The sequence below is a fragment of the Bos indicus x Bos taurus genome, chromosome 4 (assembly GCF_003369695.1).
Source record: "Bos indicus x Bos taurus breed Angus x Brahman F1 hybrid chromosome 4, Bos_hybrid_MaternalHap_v2.0, whole genome shotgun sequence".
Taxonomy (NCBI): Eukaryota; Metazoa; Chordata; class Mammalia; order Artiodactyla; family Bovidae; genus Bos; species Bos indicus x Bos taurus.
Window position 1 is genome coordinate 27,285,216 of NC_040079.1, and position 24,619 is coordinate 27,309,834.

General features: G+C 48.3%; 1 protein-coding gene across 1 annotated transcript; it reads right to left on the reverse strand.

Moving 5' to 3' along the window:
* Nucleotides 1–4,644: 4,644 nt before the first annotated feature.
* On the reverse strand, nucleotides 4,645–6,927 carry LEP (leptin). Its single transcript, XM_027540331.1, has 2 exons — nucleotides 6,762–6,927; nucleotides 4,645–5,004 (listed from the first exon to the last, which is right to left on the reverse strand). The coding sequence occupies exons 1-2, from the start codon at nucleotides 6,903–6,905 to the stop codon at nucleotides 4,645–4,647; spliced, it is 504 nt and encodes a 167-aa protein (XP_027396132.1). The 5' UTR covers nucleotides 6,906–6,927.
* Between the last annotated feature and the right edge of the window lie 17,692 nt (nucleotides 6,928–24,619).

Consider the following 24,619-nt stretch of genomic DNA (forward strand, 5'->3'; position numbering starts at 1 on the left):
ATCCAGGTAGAAGGTAGTTCAGAATTGCTTCTGTGGACCCTAGGAGGCTGGCCCCCACCCAGCACTGGTTGTGGCTTGCTTATCTGAGGTCTTTACTGTCTTTTTCTTTCAGGCTGACCCATGTGAGCTGAGAAAGCTGACTAAAGCTTCAACGTGGAGTGATGTAGGGAGGGCCATGCAAGGCTCAGCTGCACACACAGCTGCGTTGAACTCAGAAGTGGGCTGAGGGCATCCACCGTGTCTGTTACAGCAGTCCTCATTCCTTTTTCTGCCCTGACTCATTAACACGAATGACAGCAACGTAATTTATTGAGCACTCTTTGTGGAGCAGTCACTGGGGTAATAGCTTCACTCAATCTTCTAAAAATCTACGCAGACAGTGTTATTATGCTCCCATTGTACAGATGATTAACTGAGGCTGAGGCTAAGAGAGGTTAGGGCTTCCCAGGTAGTGCTAGTGCTAAAGAGCCCGCCTACCAGCACAGGAGACACAAGAGATGTGGGTTTGATCCCTGGGTCAGGAAGATCCCCTAGAGGAGGACACGGCAACCCACCCTAGTATTCCTGCCTGGAGAACCCCATGGAGAGAGGAGCCTAGTGGGCTACAGTTCATAGGGTCACAAAGAGTTGGACACTACTGAAGTGACTAGCATGCATGCAAGAGATGTTAAGTAGATTGCCTAAGGGTTAAGCACCCCACTGGTGAACTTAACCCAGATGAATTTATGTGGTCAGATGTCACTAGACTCAGACCCTGCTGTTAAAAGCCTGGAATAAATTACTCTAAATTCCTTTTGGAAAAATAGGGTGTGATTTTTTTTTTTGGTTGTGTGCTGTTGTGCAGAAAGTTTCTGGGTTGGGGTCTTCAGAAGGTCCTCCTGGGTTGCTCTCAGGTTTTTCTCACTAGACTCAGCCAAAGTCTTGCCTTTGGAGATTGAACACGGCCACCAGACACTGCTCCCAGGCTCTGCCAGCTGTTTGGCAGATATGAGCTGCTGCCTCAGGGGAGCACAAGAGAATGCCTGAGGAAGGAGAATGTTCTGGAAGGACAGCTTGAAGAACAGGCCTTTCTTCTCTGACCCTGGGAGTCACTTCACAGAGGAGGGAGTGTGATCCCCAGGCCTCTGCCTGGAGACCCTTGCTGCTGCGGGCTGGCTTCCCCAGCTGCTGGCTGGAGGTGGGTGGACTTAGGCTGCATTTGCATCTCCCCAGCCCCTCAGGCTGGAGGGGAGGGGCACGGATCAAGGCACAGCACCTTCCAGGTCCCTGAGCAAAGTGTTGTAAGAGATGGACTGAGGTCTGAACTTCTCAGCAACATGGGCCAAAAAATTTCTTTTTTGTTTAAGTTGGTTTGCCTTAGGGTTTCTGTCATTCCCAGCTAAAGGACTCTTGTCCAGTCTGACCGGGAGAGGCCAGACACTTCCCTAAGCTGCCAAGCATCCCACTTAGGCTCCAGCCACATCAGGAGCTTTGCTTCCCCCTCTCCTCCCCCATCCAAGCTAGTGGAGGTGGGTTTGCATGAGTGTGTTCCCTGGGCCTGGATACTGACATTTAAAGCCTGCTGCTAACCCACTCCAGTGTTCTTGCCTGGAGAATCCCAGGGATGGAGGAGCCTGGTGGGCTGTGTCTACGGGGTCGCACAGAGTCGGACACGACTGAAGTGCCTTAGCAGCAGCGGCGGCAGCAGCTAATTGTGATGTGAAGAGAAGAAAATTCACTTAAATCTGTTTTAAGGCTGACACTCTGCTAGATCATTATCTCATTAAACTCTCCAGAGAAATCAGAAATTTTTGGAGGAGCAATTTTTCACCTGTGGAAGTGACTGCCTTTGAGGGGCCGGCCCCCTGGGTCCTCCCTGGGGCTTGAGTTTTGAAACTCTTAGGTCCAAACGGCACCACAGAGGTGAGTGTTTGTGCTCTGTGTTCTGGACAAGACCAGTCCGGTCTCTTCCAGTCTGTGCACCTGGTCTGTTACTGGGCCACATGATTTTATGTATGGTTTCGTTGCGATTGCTCCTTTCTCAGTTTTTGTTTCTGGAATAGCTGGCTGCTTGGTTTTTCTCAAGGCTGATCTGTATAGCCTCTGGTGCAGCAAGTGCTCTGGGCTTTGGGGGAATCCTTTAGCCTGAATAACTGGTGGCTGGCTGTGGCCAAGCCCAGGCAGAGCTGATCCCAGGGATGGACTGGGGCCAGCCAGGCAGTGCCCTGTCACACACAGGCAGCCCTTCTGGAGCCCCTCCACAGCAGACGACCAAAAATAAGGACCAAGGGGCAAAGGTCATTTATTTGGACTTTTTGGAACAACAAAAAAAAATTGTTTTAAGTTACAGAAAAACACAATCATTTATATTTTGGAAGTTTCACACTCTGGGAACAAGCCCTAGTGCCATGCCAGGTTTTGTGAGCAAAAGGCTTAAAACATCCCGGTCTGACTGGGCTGTGATCATCAGGACTTATCTTCTCGAGCAGGTCTGACTCTGTCCATCACATGAGTCTCGTTCTAGAACTTTTCGCCCTTATCTCTTTCAGTAGCAAATGTCTTGGCCCCTGAAGTCCTCTTCAACATAACCCTTCCCTCCCATCTTTGCTTCCTCTGCCTTTCTTTGTAACTAGCTGCTCACCCTATCACCTCCCTTCGGTGTCTCAGACCGAAGCTTCAAACAAAACAGCCTCCTCCCTCCAGGCAATTCACTTCCCTCACTGCCTGCAAAATTGGCCTCGGAACTCCTCTCTTCCAGCAAACACTCCTGCCCTCCCTGCCCTACTTTGTTCACATCTCCAGAGACTACCACCTGGCTCAAGGGGCACTCTGGAGGTCAGAGGACCAGGATTCTAGACTTGGTCCTGCCCCCTGTCTGCTGTTATGGTCTTAGGTATTTTCTTCTTATTAAATTCTTAGCTATCCCGCTTCAAAGGGATGTGGCATCACAGTAATAGATGCTGACGTGCCCTGAAAAGTAAAACTGCTACCAAGTGCAAGCACAGTTAGCCTGTAGGCCCCTGGGCACTGCCCTCCACAGCTCAGCATTTCCCACCTGCTGAGGACTGCACTGTCTCAGCTGCTCAGTTGCCATGGTGAAACGGCAGCCTTTGCATGCTGGTGAGTGGGATTCTACCATCTGGAATGCAAGGTCCCTGAGGGCAGGGCTTGCATTTTAATATTTATTTGGTGAGCTTCTCAGCCCATAGCACCAGTTGGGGCTGAGCACAAGTAGGTGCTCAGTCTTAAAATTGGTTGCTTAGATTCCAATTTCCTTGGACAGATCCACCTCCTGTTGTGTGACGGCTGCATCACAATGGCAGGTTGGTGGGAAACCCAAGCCTCCTCTTTTGTTCTACTGCACATGACCACTAGTGAGAAGGAGGCTCCTGGGGGCTGGTCCTGGGGTCTTGGGCCTCAACTGACCCATTGCTGACCCAGGTCGAGGGACCATCCACTGAAGTCCACACTGGAATACTTCCCTCTCCCACTGGAATGAAAATCCTTCCCAAATGGATGGGAAACATGGCCTTGCTTTGGGTGAGCATGCAAATCCCAAAGAAGGTCACGACCATGTTATCAACACAGTGTGGGGTCAACCCAGACCATTCATACCAAGGACCCCTGCTCTGGGGGTCACCATCTCCAGTGTGGGGTCCTCACTTCCTGATGAGCAAGACCACTCTCTAACAGTCAGAGAAGGCCAGAGCTCACCACTACCCCGACGGTCTTCAGCTTCAGTGCCCCCACCACTCCATCCATGGATGGTTGGCCAACCCCCACAATCCCCCTGAAGGAGTCATCTCCTCTTCATGAAAACCACAAAGATGAGAAGATGACCTCACCCCATCCAAAGAGTCCATCACACAAATGTTATTCAGAAAACACATTCTGGATCTCCCCCGCTCCCATCAACACATCTCCCACCTCCGGGTTATACCCAGTGATATATTACACTTGACAAAATTCATCTTCTTCTTTTTAAAACAACTTGGTCCTTCGAGATCCATTCAGAGCAATGCCATTGCAAACACTGTAATTTAAAGTCAGTCACAGTAGAAACAAAGCCAGTCCCTGGAGAACAAACTTGAGAGGCCTCAAGTCACTCAAAATGGGTTTGCCTCAGTGAGGCCTGTCGATGGGCACCCCAGGAGCGTTCCTCACCCCAGCTGACCCCAAAGAGCCTGGAAAAGCTGGTGTTTTGCTTCAAATTCATTCAGAATAAAATGCATAATAAATAAATAAATGCTTCCATCGTATGTTGTGTGGGAATATCCAGCTGTATGTGCTGTAGCCTTCATGATGCTCCCTGGATTCTCAGAGGGAATCTTGCTTGATGGTCCAAAGGCTCTGAAATCACCCCAGGTCACGCTGAAGCATGCAGTGAGAGGGAGCTGGAACAGGGAGGAAGACTGCTGTGAAAATCCCAGCTCCGGTCTAGTGTTTGCTGGATGGGCCCCCCTTCCCGGTGGGCGTGGAATCTGTATTTATATCTTTGGTTTCCTGCCTCGCAGTTTTCTGCCTTTGGAAGAGCAGCTGAGAGGAGTGAGAGAGAAATGGCCCGCTGGCCTGCATAAAGGATGCCCACATAGGCTCTCTTCTCCTGTGGACAGCCAGAAGCTCAGGTTTCTTCCCTGGACTTTGGGAAGAGAGGCCTTCAAGGCTTCAGCACCCGGGACTGAGGTCCAGCTGCCGCAACATGTCCTGTAGTGACCCCTGCAGCCGGCTCAGGGCCACCACCTCGGTGGAGTAGAGGGAAGCTTCCAGGACAACGCCCAAGCTCTCCAAGCTCTCCAGGGCCCTGACCTGCGGCAAGGGGCAGCTCTTGGAGGCGGCCAGCAGGTGGAGAAGGTCCCGGAGGTTCTCCAGGTCATTGGATATTTGGACCACATTTCTGGAAGGCAGACTGGTGAGGATCTGTTGGTAGATCGCCAATGTCTGGTCCATCTTGGACAAACTCAGGAGAGGGTGGAGCCCAGGGATGAAGTCCAAACCAGTGACCCTCTGTTTGGAGGAGACGGACTGCTATGCAGGAGGAAGGGGAGAGCAAGAGCTCAGTGGGAGAGAGGGCAGCTCCTCAGAGCTCCCCTGACTCCGCCTTTCCCTAGAGCGTAGAGGTGCTTCCTCCCCCGCTTCCACACCATCCTCCCTGGGCCCTTACTTCTTGTGCCCACGTGACCACCATGTTTCCAAGCTGGTCTCCTGGGCTCCTATCTTTCTGCCCTTCCCAAACCACCCTGCCCTTTGCCTCCAGACCAGCCTTTGCAGGCTGTTCCCTTTTCCAAATGACTCTGCTATAGAACCAGCCATGACTCCCTATTTCCTGCTTGAGTTTCTTCCCCAGGCATTGAGGTCTTCCGTACATTCCCCGTCCCCAACTCTTCCACCCCAAGCAGACTCCTCCCTCACAGTCAGATTCTCCAGGAAGTCTCACCCCCTAAGGGATTCAGGCCATTACCCCAGCGATGCCCCAGCTCACTGCTCTGCTCAAGTAACCCTGGTTACCAGGAGGGGCTCTCCCCTCCCCCGCCACCCACAGCAATCAATCCCGGCACCACACAGGTTGGGGCACTCTGGGTCTATTGTGTACAGCTTGCTGAATGACTGTTTTGAAAGCAATGAATTTAAGGGCTTTTCTCTAGGAAATGCAGACACTGTCTATTTCTGATCTGTCCCCGCTTCTGGCTACCTAACTGCTCTCTGGCTTCCCAAAGCCACTGTTAGAAATATAGAGTGGTCAGGAGATGTGGAAGTCTCCAGATTGCTCCACGCAGGTGAGCAAGTTGGCTTTTAAGGTGGGAAGCTATCAAAAGTCATGACTGAAAACCTTGAAAGAGGGCACACACAGTTCTGGTTCTGCAAGGGTATTCAGGGAGGGTCACTTGCTTTATCTAATTTAGTCTCATGAAGACCTTATGAAGACTATTAAGATAGTCTTGTTGTCTAGATGACTATCTTAATAGTCTTCACAAGGTCTTATGGGTTTCCCTGGTGGCTCAGACGGTAAAGAATCTGCCTGCAATTTAGAAGACCCAGGTTCAATCCCTGGGTTGGGAAGATCTTGTTGGGAGAAGAAAATAACAAGCCACTCCAGTATTCTTGCCTGAAGAATTTCATGGACAGAGGAGCCTGGTAGACTACAGTTCATGGGGTCTCAAAGAGTTGGACATGACTGAGCAACTAACACTTTCCCACTTTCATTTTCTAGATGAGGAAACTGGAGTTTAAAAACCTTGTGGAACCTGACTAGCTTAAGACTTTACAGACATCTCCCTCATTCTAAATACAGACCTCATCTATGGTTGCAGGTCTGAGCTTATGGACCTCAGAAAAAATGCCCCAAGAGACACTGATAACTATTTACAAAAACACAGAGGGTTGTATCTGAAGAGGGCTTGACAGGCAGGGCTGGCAGTAATGAGTAATGAGCTCGCAGGGTCTAAGCTCAGTTACCAGGCAGGAAGAATGCCTAACGACTAAAACATTCTAGAAATGAGATGGAGGCCCAGAGGGACTGCTGCTGGGGTTCTGGCCACCTGCCAAGGGGACCCCAGGACCTCTGTGACTCCTTCTGGGCCTGGGCACTAGGATTCCGGTCTGGGAGGGAGGAGAGTGAGAAGGCGGGAGGCAAGGGAAGTGGAGGAGGAGAGGAGCTGTCTTTATGCCAGGGGGGCGTCCAGGCCACTGGGGCCCTGTGCAAGGCTGCACAGCCTCCTCCGCCAGCCTCTGGGGTCCCCCACGGGATGGCCACGGTTCTACCTCGTCTCCCAGTCCCTCCCTACCGTGTGTGAGATGTCATTGATCCTGGTGACAATTGTCTTGATGAGGGTTTTGGTGTCATCCTGGACCTTGCGGATGGGCACAGCCTCCACGTAAGACAGATAGGGCCAAAGCCACAGGAATCGATACAGGGGTCCACAGCGCATTTTCCTTCCCGGGATGGGCTTCTGGGGCCTGAAAACAGAAGAAACCACACGTGGCACATCGTCGATCTCCGAGAACACCCACGTGCTCCGTTACCACCCGCATCCACGTCTTCAGATGCGGATAACAACGAGATTTGCTGTCTGCCATGGCTATCATCTCCTCAAAGACAATTCATTGTCTAGAAATGACAGTAATGAAAGGCACTCCCCTGGGGAGAGGTGCGGCGGAATCAAGAAAACCACAGGAGGTGTGCTGTAGACCACGCAGCAGTGAGCCAGGGCACGAGCGGGTGGACGGCGGGCTTTCAAGGTCTGGTTTGAATCCAGACATTTAATAGCTGTACGACTGCAGGCATATCCCATAACCGCTAAAAACTCCCCCTGTATCCCCCACAATGTACCTATCTCCAGGGTTTTATGAGGATCAAATTAGATAATGTGCGTGAAAGAGCTTCAAAGGAGTTGTGAAAGGTTCTCTATTACTACCCTATTATTAGAGATTATGTGACTGTCCTCTTCATTACTCTCTCACAGCAGCGCACTGATACCTCCGTGATGGCATTTACCACTGGCTTTATTGCTTCCTTTCTCTCCCATTGGGAGCCTGACTCCGACGGGCACTTACAGAAGGTCTGATAATCAGACGCAGTGCTGGGCACCAAGGATGCCACAGTGAACAACGGATGTTTTTTTACTCTCAAAGTGTTTCCAGTTTAATAGGGGAGATAGTAAACAGGCCGTAGCAGTACAGGAGGAAAGAGCTCTGCAAGTATGGCTGAAACCAACACAATATTGTAAAGCAATTACCCTTCAATTAAAAATAAATTATATATATATATATATATTTTTTTTTTTAAGAAAGAGCTCTGCAAGAAGGACAAGATATTGCAGGATTACAAAGTGGCCTCCCTGAGAAGAGGTGTCGCCTGAGCTGGGTATTGAAGGCGAAGGGGAGGTCTTGGAAGAATACAAAGTGGTTGCCATAAGTGGCCAAGAGAGCAGCTGGTACAAAGACCTGAAGGCCAGAGAGAGCACATACACTCTCAGCCTACCGTGTTCACTCAGGATGTCTGAAACTCCAAAGTCATGGAACCGTGAATTCTAACATTCATAATATGCAGGTCCTTGATTAAGCTGTGAAGTTTTAATGAGATACATGAGGCAAAAGGTAATCAGGTTAAATGCCTGCAAGTCTGGCCAATGATCCATGCTAAGTATGTGTGGATGAGCCTGAAAGAATGATTATGGGTGTTAAGTATTAACATGAAGGTTTTGGAGATGGCGGAGAAGTTCATCTCTGCTTTTTGTGTTCTGTTTCATCTGGGTCTTGATTAAAAACAGGTAATGCATTTTCTGTCCATAGGTGGCTACTGCTGCTGCTGCTGCATCACTTCAGTGGTATCCGACTCTGTGCGACCCCATAGACGGCAGCCCACCAGGCTCCCCCGTCCCTGGGATTCTCCAGGCAAGAACACTGGAGTGGGTTGCCATTTCCTTCTCCAGTGCCTGAAAGTGGAAAGTGAAAGTAGGAAGTCACTTGGTGGTGTCCAATTCTCAGCGACCCCTTAGACTGCAGCCTACCAGGCTCCTCCATCCATGGGATTTTCCAGGCAAGAGTACTGGAGTGGGCTGCCATTGCCTTCTCTGCCATAGGTGGCAATATTAGTATAATTCATATTCTGACACTATAATAGAAGTAAGCAGTCTTGGGAATTCCCTGGTGGTACAGTGGTTAGAACTTGGTGCTTTCACCATGGTGGCCCAGGTTCAATCCCTGGTTGGGGAACTAATATCCCACAAGCAAGAAAAGAAAATAAATAAGCTTTTGGAACTTTGTTGGTGATACAGTGGATGAGAATCTACCAGCCAATGCAGGAGACACAGGAGACACACCACATGTGGGAAGATTCCACATGTGGTGGAGCAGCTAAGCCCATGAGCCAGAACTACTGAGCCTGCGCTCTAGAGCCCTCAAGACACAGCTACTGACCCAGGTGCTTCGACTACTGAAGCTCACGCATCTAGAGCCTGTGCCCTGAAACAAGAGAAGCCGCTGCAGTGAGAAGCCCGAGCACTGCAACGAAGTCGCCCTGGCTCCCCTCAACCAGAGAAAGCTCACACACAGCAATGAAGATCTAGCACAACCAAAACTAAATCCTTAATTCAAAAAAAGAAAGAAGCAGTCTATTTCTATATTATAATGCTTGATCAAAAGTATGGGGTTTTTAAAATCTGAATTTTATCAATGGGGAAATGTGAAACCCAAGAAAACATGCGGACTTGTCCAAAGTCAAACAAGTAAGCTGCAAAGCTAGGATTCATAGCCAAAGGTGCCACATCCAGAAAAGCTGGAACACTTTCTACCCCACCCCACCAGTTTCCCCAGGCTTTAAGGGAAACCTGGAGAAAAGTCCAAGTTATAAGCCACCCCGATGTCTGACCAAGGGCAGCTCCTGGGACTGTGGCACTTGGGAACAAACACCCTGCTCTATTCTAGGATGAAGCTAAGAGATTGTACCCCCATAATTATTTCATGTATGAAAAATATAAGTAATTTGAGAGAGGGTACTTCAAATGGTTTTGTGCTTGTTTTGGCTCCTAAAAATTCAGTACTACCTCTATTAACTCCTCATTCTCTGAGTAAACATTTCCACCAAATGCTTGAAGAATGGAATTAAATAGTGCTAATCCCTCAGCATGAGTCCAGGAAACCCTAGCAAAAGTGGAAGCCAGTGGTTAGACACCAAAGCTTCATCAGTGGGCTCCGCCCTTATTCACCGAGTGTCTCTGGGCAAGATTTAATTCCCTAAAGCATCAGTTCCCATCAGTGAAATGGAACACATAACATCACTTGGCTCTAAGGGTAATTGAAGAGCACCTGTAAAGTCCCTGTCTGCTGTGTGTATGTGTGTGTGTGTAAGGGTGTAGGTGGAGGATAGGGGTGGGGGACAGGGGGAAAATGTCAGCTTTTTTTTTTAATTGTGTAATTATTTGGCAGAACTTGAAATGCTTCAGCAACACTACCTGTAGCCAACTCTGAATCTAGCATTTGGCCCCTTGCCTTCCCTGGGCATCTCAAGAGGGTGCCTGGTATTTTGGGGTCCTCCCCCTGAGGCACAAGATTGAGTGGTAACCTTTTCTAGGATTTATGTGTTAATGATACCCTCCTTCCCAAGAGAATTTATTACCAGATTAACTCTGATCATAGTCACTCGCATGTCATGGCCACCTTGTAATACCTGAGTGGAAAAACAGTTTTACTAGCCCCCTCGATCACCATGGATAATACGCTTCAGTGGGCACTGAAAATAAATCACAGTTCCTTGAGATGTGGAACTGAGAAGCTGCTGCTGAGTAAGCCTGCCTAAGAGGACAGGCCAGGGTTAGGGGAGCTCCCTGGGGGCGCTGCAGAGAGAACTCGTAACAGGCCCATCTGAGATCAAAGTGATGAGGAGACGCCGGTCCACCACACACACAACATGAAACCACTTGCTCACATGTAGAACACAGCATACTCAGGTGGGCACACACACACAACTCATCTAACCCTTTTAATTAAAAAAAATTTTTTTTGCTGCACTTTGAGGCACATGGGATCTTAGTTCCCCGACAAAGGATCAAACCTGGGTCCCTTGCATTGGAAGCATGGAGTCTTAACCACTGGACCACCAGAGAAGTCCTATCGCACGTCTAACCCTTTTGCTAGAGGCTGGTGATTCGTCTCCAGGATCTATTCCCTTCTTCCCAATTAACAGAACATCCAAGTTTAGATAGAGAGGTGGCCATTCAGAATAAATACTTTATTTCCCAGCTGCTGATTCTGGGCAACTGAATACAAGCAGAAGTTCGATGTGGCAGTTCTTGCACCGTGTGCCTTTGCTCCTCCCTTTTCTGTCCCCTCCTCTATCCTGATGCCTGAATTATGGATGCGGTAGTCTGTGTTCCTGGGCTTCTTAGGTGGCACTAGTGGTAAAGAGCCTGCCTGCCAATGCTGGAGATGTGAGAGATGAGGGTTCGATCCCTGGGTCAGGAAGATCTCCTGGAGGAGGGCATCGCACCCCATGCAGTATTCTTGCCTGGAGAATCCTATGGACAGAGGAGCCTGGCAGGCTACAGTCCACTGGGTTGCAAAAAGTCAGACACAACTGAAGCGACTTAGCACGCATGCACATCCTGTGTTCTTGTGCCTCTCGGATCATGAGGATGATGGCTTCACTGTGTGAATGGTGACGTAGGGAGCTGGAGGTGGCCAGGTCTCTGAGCACTTCCTGGAGCTGAGATGACATACTTGTGTGGACCACCTATCCCTGGACTGGTGCTGAGTGTGTGAGAGACGTCGGCTCTGTCTTGGTGAAGCCACTGTTATTTTGGATCTCTGCTAAACGTGGCCAAACTTAACGCTAATTAATTTATTCACCTGGACACAGACATCAGACTTGATCAGACATCAAGTCTTTTTTGGTTCACTTCAGTGTCACTACCAGGGTGGGGCCTGGCCATGGCCTGAGATTTTCAGTTCGTGGGGAGTGGCTGGTAAGAGCGGGACAGCAATTACAACTTCACTGAGCACAGCGCTGGACACATAATAGTCTTGCTGTTGTCCAGTCACTGAGTCGTGTCCAACTGTTTGAGCCCCCATGGACTGCAGCAGACCAGGCTTCCCATTCCTCACTATCTCCCAGAGTTTGCTCAAATTCACGTCTGTTGAATCAGTGTTGCCATCCAACCATCTAATTCTCTGTCTCCTCCTTCTCCTTTTGCCTTCAATCTTTCCCAGCATCAGTCTTTTCCAATGAGTTGATTCTTTTCGTTGTGTGGCCAAATTATTGGAGCTTCAGCTTCAACATCGGTCTTTTCAATAAATAGTCAAGGTTGATTTCCTTTAGGATTGACTGGTTTGATCTCCTTGCTGTCCAAGGGACTCTAAAGAGTCTTCTCCAGGACCACAGTTCAAAAGCATCAGTTCTTCAGTGTTCAGTCTTCTTTATGGTCCAACTCTCAATCTGTACACGACTGTTAGAAGCATTATGGTTACTCAACATCTATTTGATGGTTGACATCTAACATGTATGGATGGTCCACTGTGGGCCAGAGGCAGAGATGAAAGAGACATGCAACCACAGGAAGCTGGGATCCGGAGTGGGGATGGTTGGGGCTGAACTGGTGGTTTTCCCAGGAAGCCCAGGTAGTACACCACAGTATTCAGCATTGTCAACTACTTACATGTGTTATTTGTTAAAAATAAAAGCAAAAACAAAACTGTTGTGCTCTTCAACAGGTTTAAGAATTTACCTAATTAACTATCAATACAATGCAAGGAAGAATGTTTAAAGAAATAAAATGCCTTGGATAACTCAAGGGAGGGACTCATGAATAAAACTACCAGCTCTAGAGCTCAGCAGAACTATGTTTAAGTTAGAGCATGTGAAAGTGAAAGTCACTCAGTTGTGTCTGACTCTTTGTGACCCCATGGACTATACAGTCCATGGAATTCTCCAGGCCAGAATACTAGAGTGGGTAGCCTTTCCCTTCTCCAGGAGATCTTCCCGACCCAGGGATCAAACTGAGGTCCCCTGCATTGCAGGCGAATTCTTTACCATCTGAGCCACAAGGGAAGCCCAACAGGGCCTTAGGAAAGTTTGCTGATCTCTTGGAGACTCCGTTTGCTTGGCTGTAAATTGGGGATGAAACAAATCATAATTCCTACCTGTGGCTGTTAGGTGATGGAGAATTCTTGCTCTGTGCCTGGCACATGGTCAATCCCAATACATGTTAGCCGTTGTCACTGTTATTTCCAGTGAAGGAATGGAGGAAGCATTTTGGAGGAGGTTGCATTTAATAAGGGCCCTGAGAATGTGGGGGCTTCCCTGGTGGCTCAGATGGTAAAGAATCTGCCTGCAATGCAGGAGACCAGTGTTCAATCCCTGGATTGGGAAGATCCCCTAGAGAAGGGAATGGCAACCCACTCCAGTATTCTTGCCTGGAGAATTCCATGAATAGAGGAGCCTGGCAGGCTCCATGGGGTCACAAAGAGTCAGACAGACTGAGCGGCTAACACACACTGAGAATGGAGGAGTAGGATTGTGTCTGTGAAGGTGGAGGAGTGGGGAAGCCCCAGCAGACGACTCAGAAAATGGTGGCTCCAGGCTGGCATGGGAGGTGTGATGGGAGGGGTGGAGCTGTGAGTGCTAGGCAGGGAGGCCAGGCTTCTTTCTGTGGAAATGAGGCACTCTGATCATTTCCAGGCTTAGGCTTGCAGCCCAGGTGATAAGAAGGAGGCAGCAGGAAATTGGGAAAGGTATGAGGAGAGGTTTGATGAACAAACATTCATGCTGATTTGCTAGTATTGGTGGGACCTCAGGTGGGCCTGTCCCGCTGACAGCTGGAACTGGGGGGGGGGGTCTCAGTTCAGGAAAAAAAAAAGGGGAGGGGGTGCTGCAGACAGAGACCCAGGAGTGCTGGCTGGAGCCACTGACAAGAGTGAGTAGAGAGTGGAGGTGGGAGGAGCCATGAGGGAAAAAGGCAGGTGTCAGCCATCTGCCTGGGCTGCAAAGCCTTTTCCCTCTAGAAGTTTTAAATGTTTAAGGAGCTGTCTTTTTCTCAGAAGAACTGCTGAAATGTTGAGCCTGGAGAGGAAGGGGGCACTACTGGGAGAGGGTAGGGGGTAGCTGGACTGTGTGTGCTGCTCATGAAGGGGGAGGCTTGCTCTCCACCCTGAGGTCTCCCCTCCACTCCACTGGCTTCCCCACCACCCACTCTTCTGTGGGTCTGTGCATCCTCTAGATGCCCTGCCAACTAACTTGTGCTTCAGACTGCCTTTCCTTTCCTTGAATTAAGACCTGACCATGCCCCATCAGGTCTACCAGCATCCCCTGCCACAGGGGCACTGGAGAAAAAAAGAGAAAAACCAGTCAATGAGCTCCACCCCCTACCCCCAGGGGAGCACTAGAAAATGAAATGTAATCACAGAAAACAGGCTAAAGGCTAATGGAAGAGGATCCTGTAACCTTGCCATCAACCCTGTCACGACCCCTGCTCTGACTTCACCTGGGTCCTGGGCACTGGCCCCCCCCTACCCCCCGCTACTCATCCAGGGTTGACTGCAGGCCTTGTTCCCCCACTTGGCAGTTCCTTGCAGCGTCCCCTTCTCCACAGACAAGCTTGCCTCTTGGTTCCCCAAGAAGCTGGTGGCCTCCAGACATAAGCTCCCTCACCTTCCCTCTTGTCCTGGGGGATGCAGCAGACCAAGTGGGAGCCTCCATGTTAAGGTAGGAGGTGTTTCTCTAGATCACACACACACACACACACGCACACACACACACACACTAGAAGTTTAGCTGGGCCCAGGGCAGGCCTACCCTGGGTTCTAGCAATGGGGGGAGTGGTGGGGGAGATAGGGAAAGCTCCCGGTCACAGACATTTGCTGGTAAAGGCCACTAGCTTTGAGCTATGCAAACTCCTCTGCCTTCTCCCCGTAGAAGGTACCAGAGGTAAGCAAGGGGCCTGGTACAGCTTTCTCTCTTCCTTCTCCAGCCAGCAGCTTTTTATACCCCTCTCTCCAGTAATCTCTCTTGAGAGTCCCTTAGACTGCAAGGAGATCAAACCAGTCAATCCTAAAGGAAATCAACCCTGAATATTCATTGGAAGGACTGATGCTGAAGCTGAAGCTCCAATACTTTGGCCACCTGATGTGAAGAGCTGACTCATTGGAAAAGACCTTGATGCTAGGAAAGATAAGGACAGAGGATGAGATGGTTGGAGGGCATCACTGACTCAATGGACTTGAGGTTGAGCAAGCTCTGGGAGATGGTGAAGGACAGGGAAGCCTGATGTGCTGTGGTCCATGGCATCACAAAGAGTCAGATCCAACTGAGCAACTGAACAACTCCAGTGATCTTTGGTTTTAGTGCAAATTAAATTCAGGTAATGTGGTATTTGACAGAGGATGATATGGTTGGATAGCATCGCTGACTCAATGGACATGAGTTTGGGTAAACTCCGGGCGTTGGTGATGGACAGGGAGGCCTGGCGTGCTGCGGTTCATGGGGTTACAAACAGTCAGACACGACTGAGCAACTGAACTGAACTGAACTGAATGTGGTATTTACTATTCATTTTAAGGAAAAAGCTTTGGGTAGTCTATGCCTTCTCTCTCCCTGTAGAAATCTTTCCTGTTGGTTCCCTTGCATTCTTCCCTCTCAGCCTTCCTTCATTCCTTTCTCCCTAACTGTCAGTAGGAAGGGACTTGGGGATGAAGAAAGGACAAAGGATGAAGGAGACAGAGAAGTCTGGGTCCTCTGAGTTCTTCAGAATCCAGTGGAACAGACAGAAGCTTAAACAACTCATTTTAATACAACCTGGTGAACGTTATAAGGGAAGGAACCTGGATCTGGGGGAGCACAGGGAAAAGGGCTGACTCTGGGCAGCCGAGATAGCTTTGCACAGAGACCTGAAGGACCAGAGTTCCCCAGGAGGAGGGAAGCAAGCAGAGCATTCCAGGCCAAGGGGACAGTGTGGAGTTGGGATATACCATGGTGGGTTTGAGAGAATTCAATATGGAAGAAGAGTAGTGTATGTGAGGCTGGAGAGCTAGAATGTCCTGGGCTTGATTCTATGGGTGGCCGGGACCTTCTGGGAGATCTGCCCTATGCAGGACACACACACACACACACACGAATCCTGGAGGCGATGTTTGCATTAACAGTAGTGGGCAAGAGAAGCAGAATACTCTTTTCTCTTCCCTTTCCTCCTCCAGGTCCTGACTGGGTCAGTTAACATCTCTCCCAGGAATTTAAAGTATGCTCTGAGGAGTCCAGTTTGCCTCTGATGAAGACTCAGAAACTCAAGGGTAGCCATGGCTGACATCACATGCATGGAGTAGTTAAGAGAGACCAGGGTCCATCTACCCACTGCGGGGAGGGGGGCGTGTGGATTATGGTCAATGCTTGTGCTTTTTCTTGACCTTCTTTCTGGTCCTGTGCTTGTTGGTTCTAGGCTTGCCCTGTCCTTAGCCTCAAGGGTGAGATACTTTTTCACATATACTGCTCACTTGAGTAGTTTTCAACTTTCTGAATATACATTTTTTTCATCCAGGAGACATATAGATACACCTGTAAGAAAAACAAGTGTCAGGAAATAAAATTCATCTTCACTATGGGTGATGCATACTGGAGAGTCTCCATCCTGGTTTTAAGTGTTGGTTGCAATATGCAGTTGAAAACACTGAGCTAGCATGAGTGATTTTCTCTTATTTGCAAGTAAGGAGCCTGGTTGAGAAATCAGGTTAACATACTTAATTGGTAGCCAGAATGTGGGTGCAAGGGTTATAGTTTTTCTGTTCATCAGAAACTACCCTTAGATTCAATCTCATCAGGGACAACAAATAGGTTTCAATTCCTGTGGCAACTCTGATCAGGTTTTGTGGTTCCTTGGAGTGCTGAGTGGAGAGGAATCTGAAGCCCCCTCCAGTATGAGAGGGATAAGGTGCTGTGATCAATCACTGATGTCTGCTGGGTCCAGGAGTGGTGAATATGTCACTTGTTCAACATCTCCCCCAAGGCCTTGGCACAGAGTAGGTCCTCACTGAATGTTTGTGGAATGAGTGAATGAAATATTTCCCATCTCTGGTTTTCATTATCTAATGAGGTTAACCTACCTCTAGATGGTTAGGCTGCTTCCATTTTAAAGTCCATCTAGAATTCAGTTTTGCCCAGCAGGAATTCCTAAGAAGCTTTCTTAATGAAGACAGAAAATGCTGCAGAATCCTGATCTCCTTTTCACGGTGTCTTGTACCCCACAGGTGTCCTCTAACACTACATGGGCCCCTATTCCCATTCAGCTTCCTGAATTCTGTTTCATCTTAACTATTGTCCCAGATACTCCCTGTCTTGGTCCCATTCATCAGCCTGGCTCCTCCTACTGTGCTCTGGGCCTCCTGCCCTTCTCAGAGGTCTCTGCTCTGCTCAGACTCTTCCCTGTGGCTTCTCCACTTCTTTGGCACACCCAGTCTGGAGTACCCTAGAGTACAAACTCAGTATGTGTAAGATGGGAATGAAATCTTCTGTGGGATGGATGAGATATCAGCATCGACACCGATCATTCCAGAGAGCTGATGGATGAATGGAGCAGGAAACACTGTAAAATGCCGATTGCTGAGAAGCAAGGTACATCTGTTGTCACACATGAAGTGCAAAGGATTCTGTGGGCCCAGGTGGCAGGTGTGTTGTTTTTAAGCCAAAACATCCTTTCTACTTCTCTGAGACAATTGTGTGGACAAAGAAGAATTCCAAGACTCTGGCTCACAGGCCAGGAGGGCGCTGTCGCCACTGGACTCCTACTGCTGGTGGGAACAGGGCCTACTGACTGACTGACTGCAGGAGAAATTGGCTCAGTTTTCCTTTCAATTACATGCATGTGGTTGAAGGATACACACACTATGAGGATTCCCCATCGCTGGAGCCCTAATCTCTCTCTGACTCCCACTGACCACCACCACCACGTCCCCCTAAGTGGCATCGAGGCTAGAGTGGGGACAAAGACCCAGGTTCTCCCAAGCGGTCACCTCCACACCCTGCACAGGCCACTCAGACTCGAGAGGCATCCGCCTGCGGCTGACGGGCAGGAATTCATTGCAATCTCCTTGGCTCTGTCCTTGGCGCTTGGAGCCATTTCCTGGAATGGAGGGGGAGGAAAATATTTCCCCCAAATACCAAGAAGAGTTATTTTGGGCATAAGATGTACAAAATACGAGAGGGATGCTCCTTTGGCCAACATGGAAACGTTCCTCTCAGCCCAATGTCCTCAACTGCTTGAAAAGCAAAGAACTGAGCCACACCCACTGCTTTTCTCATGCCTTCTCCCCCTGCCTGCATGAGAGAAAAGATCAGCAAGACCTTCCTGCTCAGGAGGGCATCAGAGTGGGAGCGACTGTGGTTCTGCACACCGTCCCGGTGGGAAGAGCCTGGATATCCTCTGTCCCACCTGGTCCTAGCTGCCCACTGCACTGCCACCTTAGGCTCTACAGAGCAAACACCAGAGGCTGGACAGAGGACAGCATGGGGAATCTTTGAGCTCTTGCATCTTGCCTTCCAGTCCCTGCCCTCTGCCTCGCCTCCCCTGCAGACTACCTTCCAATCCTCTCCAAGGCTGCTATTCTCAAATGACAACCAGGTCACCATTGAGTGTCACTTGGATCAAACTGTATTTAAGAATTCACTTTTCCAAAGTGCCACATCTTTAAGCTATAGAAACTGGAGTGTGAAGGCAAACCCATCCACCAAGAAATCGAAACCAAGCCAGGAGAGAAGGCAGGCCTGGCAGGTGTCACCGGGGGCCCACCTGCCAATAGTGTGCATTTATCAGTTTGGGCTAGAGAAATGGTTACAGTGGGAAAAGTTTAACAGGCCTTTCCCATGATCCCCTGTTTGGTCGCCCCAAAGGAAACCTATTTTATCCACAGTGTAGAAGGCAGTTCTCATGACTTTGAGGACAGATGGAGTGAGATCTTCCATAATTTCTTTGGGAGATTTGGGTTCTCCCAGTTTTTCTGCTCACCCCTACTTCCTCATCTCCATGCTATGGCCTGGGTTTTATACAGTCCTTCGCATTCACAAGTCAGGAACCCTGCTGGAAAACGTTGCCTGAATTCTCATCTGCAGACCAAGACTCCTTTACACCCTCAGAACTCACACTCCTCAGAAACTCAACGCACATCCTCTGCACATGGGGGCGAGGTATCCTGATCTTTGAGGGTGTGCTCAAGGCCGTTTCCAAAGCATGTCAAAGGCAGGGCTGGAGGCTCTGGCAGTCTCCTGGGGCCCAGGCTGGCTCCTGGAGCGCTGATTCCTGGGCAGGCACAGCCCAGCCCCAAAGCTAACGTTCCCCGGCTCCCAGCCGTCTTCCCACCGGTTAGAACTCTGGTGCAAAGTTACCCCAATCCAGAACCAAGCCGTCCGCCCTGCCCTTCGCCTGCCTCAGTTTCCCCGGGGTCCCGGGTGGGCTGGGCTGGGTGGCCTGCCAAGAAAGACCGGCGGAGAAGGAGAAAGGAGAGAGCCGGGCACTTACCTCGCCGCTGCTGGCGCCGCGATTCCTCGATCCCTCCGGGGCTCCATGCCTGCCCGCCCCTCTTATAGCCGCCGAAGCACAACTTGCGCAACTGCCCGGCTGGCCGGGGCGCACCCGCAGCGCCGGCTCCCGCCCTGCGGGGCGGCGGGGCAGCGTCGGGCCGGGCGGCCGCGGTCGGGGGCTCCAGGGAGGGACTCGGATGCGCCAGGAGCCCCACGCCCACCCTCCGGTATCGTCTGAAAAGTTGGGGGTGGCTGGGCAGGTGTGAGAAATCCTCGAGGTGGCCCCAGGATCTGACCCTCGGGCCTCGGGGAACGGCCGCCTGAGACAGGGTGGCGGTGAGGGGTTCCTCTGAGCCGGCTGGGGGCGGTGGCGCCCCGACAGTGAGGCCGGAGCAGCCAGCTCCGCTGGGCGGCAAGACCCGACGGCTCTGGGCCCCCGGGGAAACCGGCCGTAGGCCTGGCCTGGAAAATCACACCTGCCTTGATGATGGTGTGGAGGGGTAAGGAAAGTCAGCCTCACAGGTCCTGAAGGCACCGGTCGTATTGCATCAGAGACTTCCTAACGGGAACGTGCTCCCGCAAAATCTGTGTGCTCCGCCGAGTCCCACAGGGGTCCGTTTTGTTCACATCTGTATCCCACATTGATAGCCCCGTGCGTTGCACGAAGATTTTCATTTTTAAGATATATTTTTAAATGAAAATCGCAAATTTAGGTTTAACGTACTCTTTTTGCATATTTGCATCATTAATTCTTTTGGCTAAAATATTCTAAAGCAAATTACAAACATCAGGGCGTTTCATCCTTAAATACTTAAGTGTTTATCTGAAAAATAAGGAAGCATTTCTATCTCTATCACAAGACCATTACCACACAAGAGTAATTCTTTAACATCATGAGCTAGTCTGCATTTGAATTTTACCCAATGTCTTTTTAAAGATATTTTATAATTGCTTTGTTTGAGCCTGGTTGTTTTGCTTTTAATAATTATCTATTGAAGAAAGGAAGGATATTGTACTATATGTTTGTGAGGTCAGAAATTGTTAGCATTGACCATGATTTATAATTACATGGCCACTAAAAAGGTTGGACAACTAAATGTTCAGCATAGGAAATTAGTAAGTTATTGAAAATCACATAGCAGCAATATGCACACATTAAAAATTATGTTGTAAAGTAATATTTAATGATGTAGGAAAATAACTTTATTTTGTGAGCTGGAAAGAACCGGATTATAAAATGGTATGTGTTTTCTGATCACACACATTCCAATCAATACACACACTCTCACACCAAAATATACATTATCACTATTGGGAGTAGGATCAGGAATCTTTAAGCTCTTCTTTGTGCTTTTCTGCTTTTCATAAAAACATCTACAGGGGACTTCCCTGGTGGTCCAGTGGCTAAGACTCCCTGCTTCCAAATGCAGGGGCCCCAGGTTCGATATCTGGTCAGGGAACTGAACTGGGTCCCACATGCTGCAGTTAAGAGTTCTCATGCTGCGACTAAACATCCTGCCTGCTGAAACTAAGGCCTGGAACTGTCAAATAAAGAAATGTTTCTTTTAAAGAAGTGTCTACAATGAAATTACATTTTGAAGAAAATCTTTCCTCCTCTCCGCCTCCCCCCCCCCGGAAATGTTTGTGTTGTTTTTCAAATAGAGGCAGTAGCATCCACTACGACCAAATTTTTCTTGTCTGCAACATCTTTGTAACTTGGTTCTAAGCAGAGTCTTAGCTCATAGGCAGGGGCCCTGGCAGCCTCAGGTTACTTGTCTTACCATCACCTTTTTAAGGGTCAGAGGTCAGATTGGGACCAGAGTTATTGCCTGAACACCAAGTAGCACTTGAGACCACATGTGAGGGTGTGGACTGCCTGTCTGCCTATCTACCCATCACCTACCTATTTTTTACATTTTGTGTTGATTAATAATTATTTTAAAATAAATTATTATATATTACTATGAGTCTGGGTGAACTCCGGGAGTTGGTGATGGACAGGGAGGCCTGGTGTGCTGCGATTCATGGGGTCGCAAAGAGTCGGACACGACTGAGCGACTGAAATGAACTGAACTGAACTGAATGTTTATATTATATTATAATTATATATTATTATATAATAAAGTATTTTTACTTTTAATTTTTTATTGAAGTATAATTGCTTTACAATGTTGTGTTAGAATAATGTATTATTTTTCTTAAAATTCAAAAGGAACAAAGATATGAAAACTCAGTCTCTCCCCAGTCCTTTTTTCCCTAGAAGTAGTTGTTCTTCTCAGTTTATGGTGTATCCTTCCATGGATATTCTCTTTCTGTCCTTCATATATCCATTTCCTTAAAAAAAAAAAGTGTGCAGGCCTTCCTTGGTGGTACAGTGGATGAGAATCCGCCTGCCAGTGCAGGGACGCGGGATCGGTCCCTGGTTGAGGAAGATTCCACATGCTGGGAGCAACAAAGGCCGTGTGACACGGCTCCCGAGCCCAAGCTCTAGAGCCTGTGTGTTGCAACCGCTGAGTCCCTGGGCACCTGGAGCCTATGCTCCACAACAGGAGAAGCTGCCACAGTGAGAAGCTTGCACATTGCAATGAAGACCCAGCATAGCAAAAAATAAATTAATTAATTAAAAATATATATTTAAGGGCATTTAAATAATGTCATATTATTCACACTAATGTTCTTGCCCCCTGCCTCCACATTTTTTTTTTTTTTGGAAAAATTTAAATCTCCACAATACACTTATAAGGAAAAATGGCATTACAAATGTCCATGTACCATTGCCCAATTTTAACCATTATTAATCTCACTTCTTTCACCTAGTATATCTAGAATACAATTTCTTACCAATACACAGGATTGTGCCAATCATTTTAGAGTCAGCATATGTTTCATTTCACAGATGCACCATAATCAATCTAACCATAATGTTAGATACATAATGTTGTTAATTAATAGACTCAAAAGTACTTATTGGAGCACAGTGTGAGTATATTTGTGGGAGATTTCTTGATAAATAGAATTGTTGAATTCAAGGGTATGTACATTCAAAATAGAAATACATTGTCAAGCTACGTTCCTCAGAGATTGTACTGATTTACATACGCAGTTGGCAGCAAGTAACACTGACTCAAGCATTAAGGGCATTTCATTGTCTCTTATACCTGGAGAAGGACGGTTGCAGTAGCCTGGAGACATCATCAAGAATCCTGTTTCTTCTGATTCTCTGTTCTTCCATTGTGCCCTTGCGCTCATTGCTTCACGGTTGGAAGACGGAAACTGCTCCTCCAGGCACCATAGCCTCACAAAGGGCAGGGCAGAGGTAAAAGATTTTCTCTCTCTCTCTTTTTTTTTTTTTCCCACCAAGCCATGTGGCATAGAAGATCTTACTTCCCGGACCAGGGATCGAATCTGTGTCCCCCTGCAGTGGAAGCTCAGAGTCTTAACCACTGGACCACCAGGGAAGTCCCTCAATTTTCTCCTCTTGAGACTGTGTTTCAAGTTGGGAAAGAGAAGTCACAGTTTCCCTTATTTCTCATTGACTGGAACTGGGAAATATCCTTAAACCCATCACTGGCCAAATGGAAGGTGATTGCCATGACTGATAAGACAAATCATAGGTCTGCCCCTGGGTCTGGGGGAGATCAAGGCAGATGAAAGGAAGCTTTGTTCTTTCCTGAAAGAATTGGGGTTCTGTGAGCTCAGAAGAAGAAGAGAAATGGATCTTGTGTATACAGTGAACAATGCTTGCTATACTTCCCAGGTGGTTTAGTGGTAAAGAATCTGTCTGCCAAGCACGAGACCCAGATTCAATCCCCATGGTTGGGAAGATCCCCTGGAGAAGGAAATGGCAACCCATGCCAGAATTCTTGCCTGGGAAAGCCTATGGACAGAGGGGCCCAGTGGGCTACAGTCTATGGGTTCACAAAGAGTCGGACATGACTTGGTGATTAAACAGCATACTCAACTATGGTGTTTTATCAAACTTCTGATACACTTGACTTCTTTATTAAATAGTAAAACTTAAAAATCCTTTTTGTTTGAACCTTGAAAACCCTCACAGTTAAAATAAAAAAGGTAATTCTAACCCTTTGAATTTGAATATTGCTTTTTCTTTTTCAAAGCACTTTCATGGTCTCTTGATTGACAGTAACCCACAGAAAGAGATAAAATGGGTCTTATTTCCCTATTATATATGAGAGCCTGCGATTCAGCGTGGTCAAAGGACAGGCCCAACAAATGGCATTATTAGAGACCACAGTTCCCAGCTGCCATGGCCCCTGTGGTTTTGCACTGAGATCAGTCACAAGCTGCAGGCTCACGTGGGTGCGCCAGGGTCTGAAGGTGTCCTCACAGAGCTCTATGCTTTGCAGAGTCACTACTGGTGCCCTGTTGAAGGAGGAAAAAGGCAGACAAAGGTTAGATCTCTGTTCTGATCTTAGGCAATCCCAGGCACCTTCTCTTGTGTGAAATGTGCCTTTCAAACCACAGTGAGGAGGAGCAACAGGATAATTTGGTCAAATAATGGGCTCTTTTTCTCTAAGTTAAATATTTGTGTGAAGGTGGGAGTGGGTGGGTGGGTGGACCGGATTGTTCTCCTGGCATGTATATGGCTTCTCAGGAGTGAGCTCCCTAAGGGAAAAGACTGTATCTTATTCCCCTCACTGTTGCCTGCCCCGGCACAGCTCCTGATGCCTAGTGAGGGCTCCATAAATGCCCATCAGATGCATGAATGGTCTGAGTTACTTCTGCTAATGACTGATGTCCTCCCTGTTACCATCTGTCAGAGCACCATGTTTCTTTCTACATAGCATGAATCAAAAACTACAATCAGTTAATTACTAATTTGTCAATGATTTTATCTTTGTTATGAGAATGTAAGTTCCATGAGAGTCAAGACTGGGTCTGCCCAGTTCTAGCCCAGGTAAACATAGTAAGGACTCTAGAAACGGTTAAGCTTTGAGCAAATGCTTTTAGCAGTGTCTGGCACATAATGGGCCCTCAATAAACATTCCTGGAATAAACCCTGACTACATACCACAGAGACTTCATGATCACACATCTCGGACAGCTGAGCTGAAGACTCCAGTTTGAAAAAGCAGAGCAGAGCCAAGGAGCCAGGCTGCCCAGCAGTGCCCGGGATGGACAGACAGCCCACCTGAGGTCCACTGGCTTCCACAGGATCATAGCTGGAGGAGAGCCTCAGGGCGCGAGACAGCAAATTCTTTAAAAAAAAGGGGGGGGGGGCTGGAGTTTTTAAAATTAATTTTTATTGGAGTATAGTTGCTTTACAATGTTGTTTTAGTTTCTGCTGTACAGCAAGGTGAATCAGCTATAGGTATACATAAATCCCCTCTGTTTTGGATTTCCTCCCCATTTAGGTCACCACAGAGCGTTGAGTAGAGTTCCCTGTGCTGTATGCACAGGGAAGTCAGTTCTCATTAGTTATCTATTTTATACATACCATTGATAGCGTATATACGTCAATCCCAATCTCCCAATTCATCTTACTCCCACACCTTCCCCCTTCATACGTTTGTTCTCTACCTCTGTGTCTCTAGGGGAACTGGATTTTGAAGGACCTTGCAGAGAATGGAAACCATTGAAGGCACCAGAGGGGATTCACATAGTCAAGTCACCATTTGGGGAGATTCA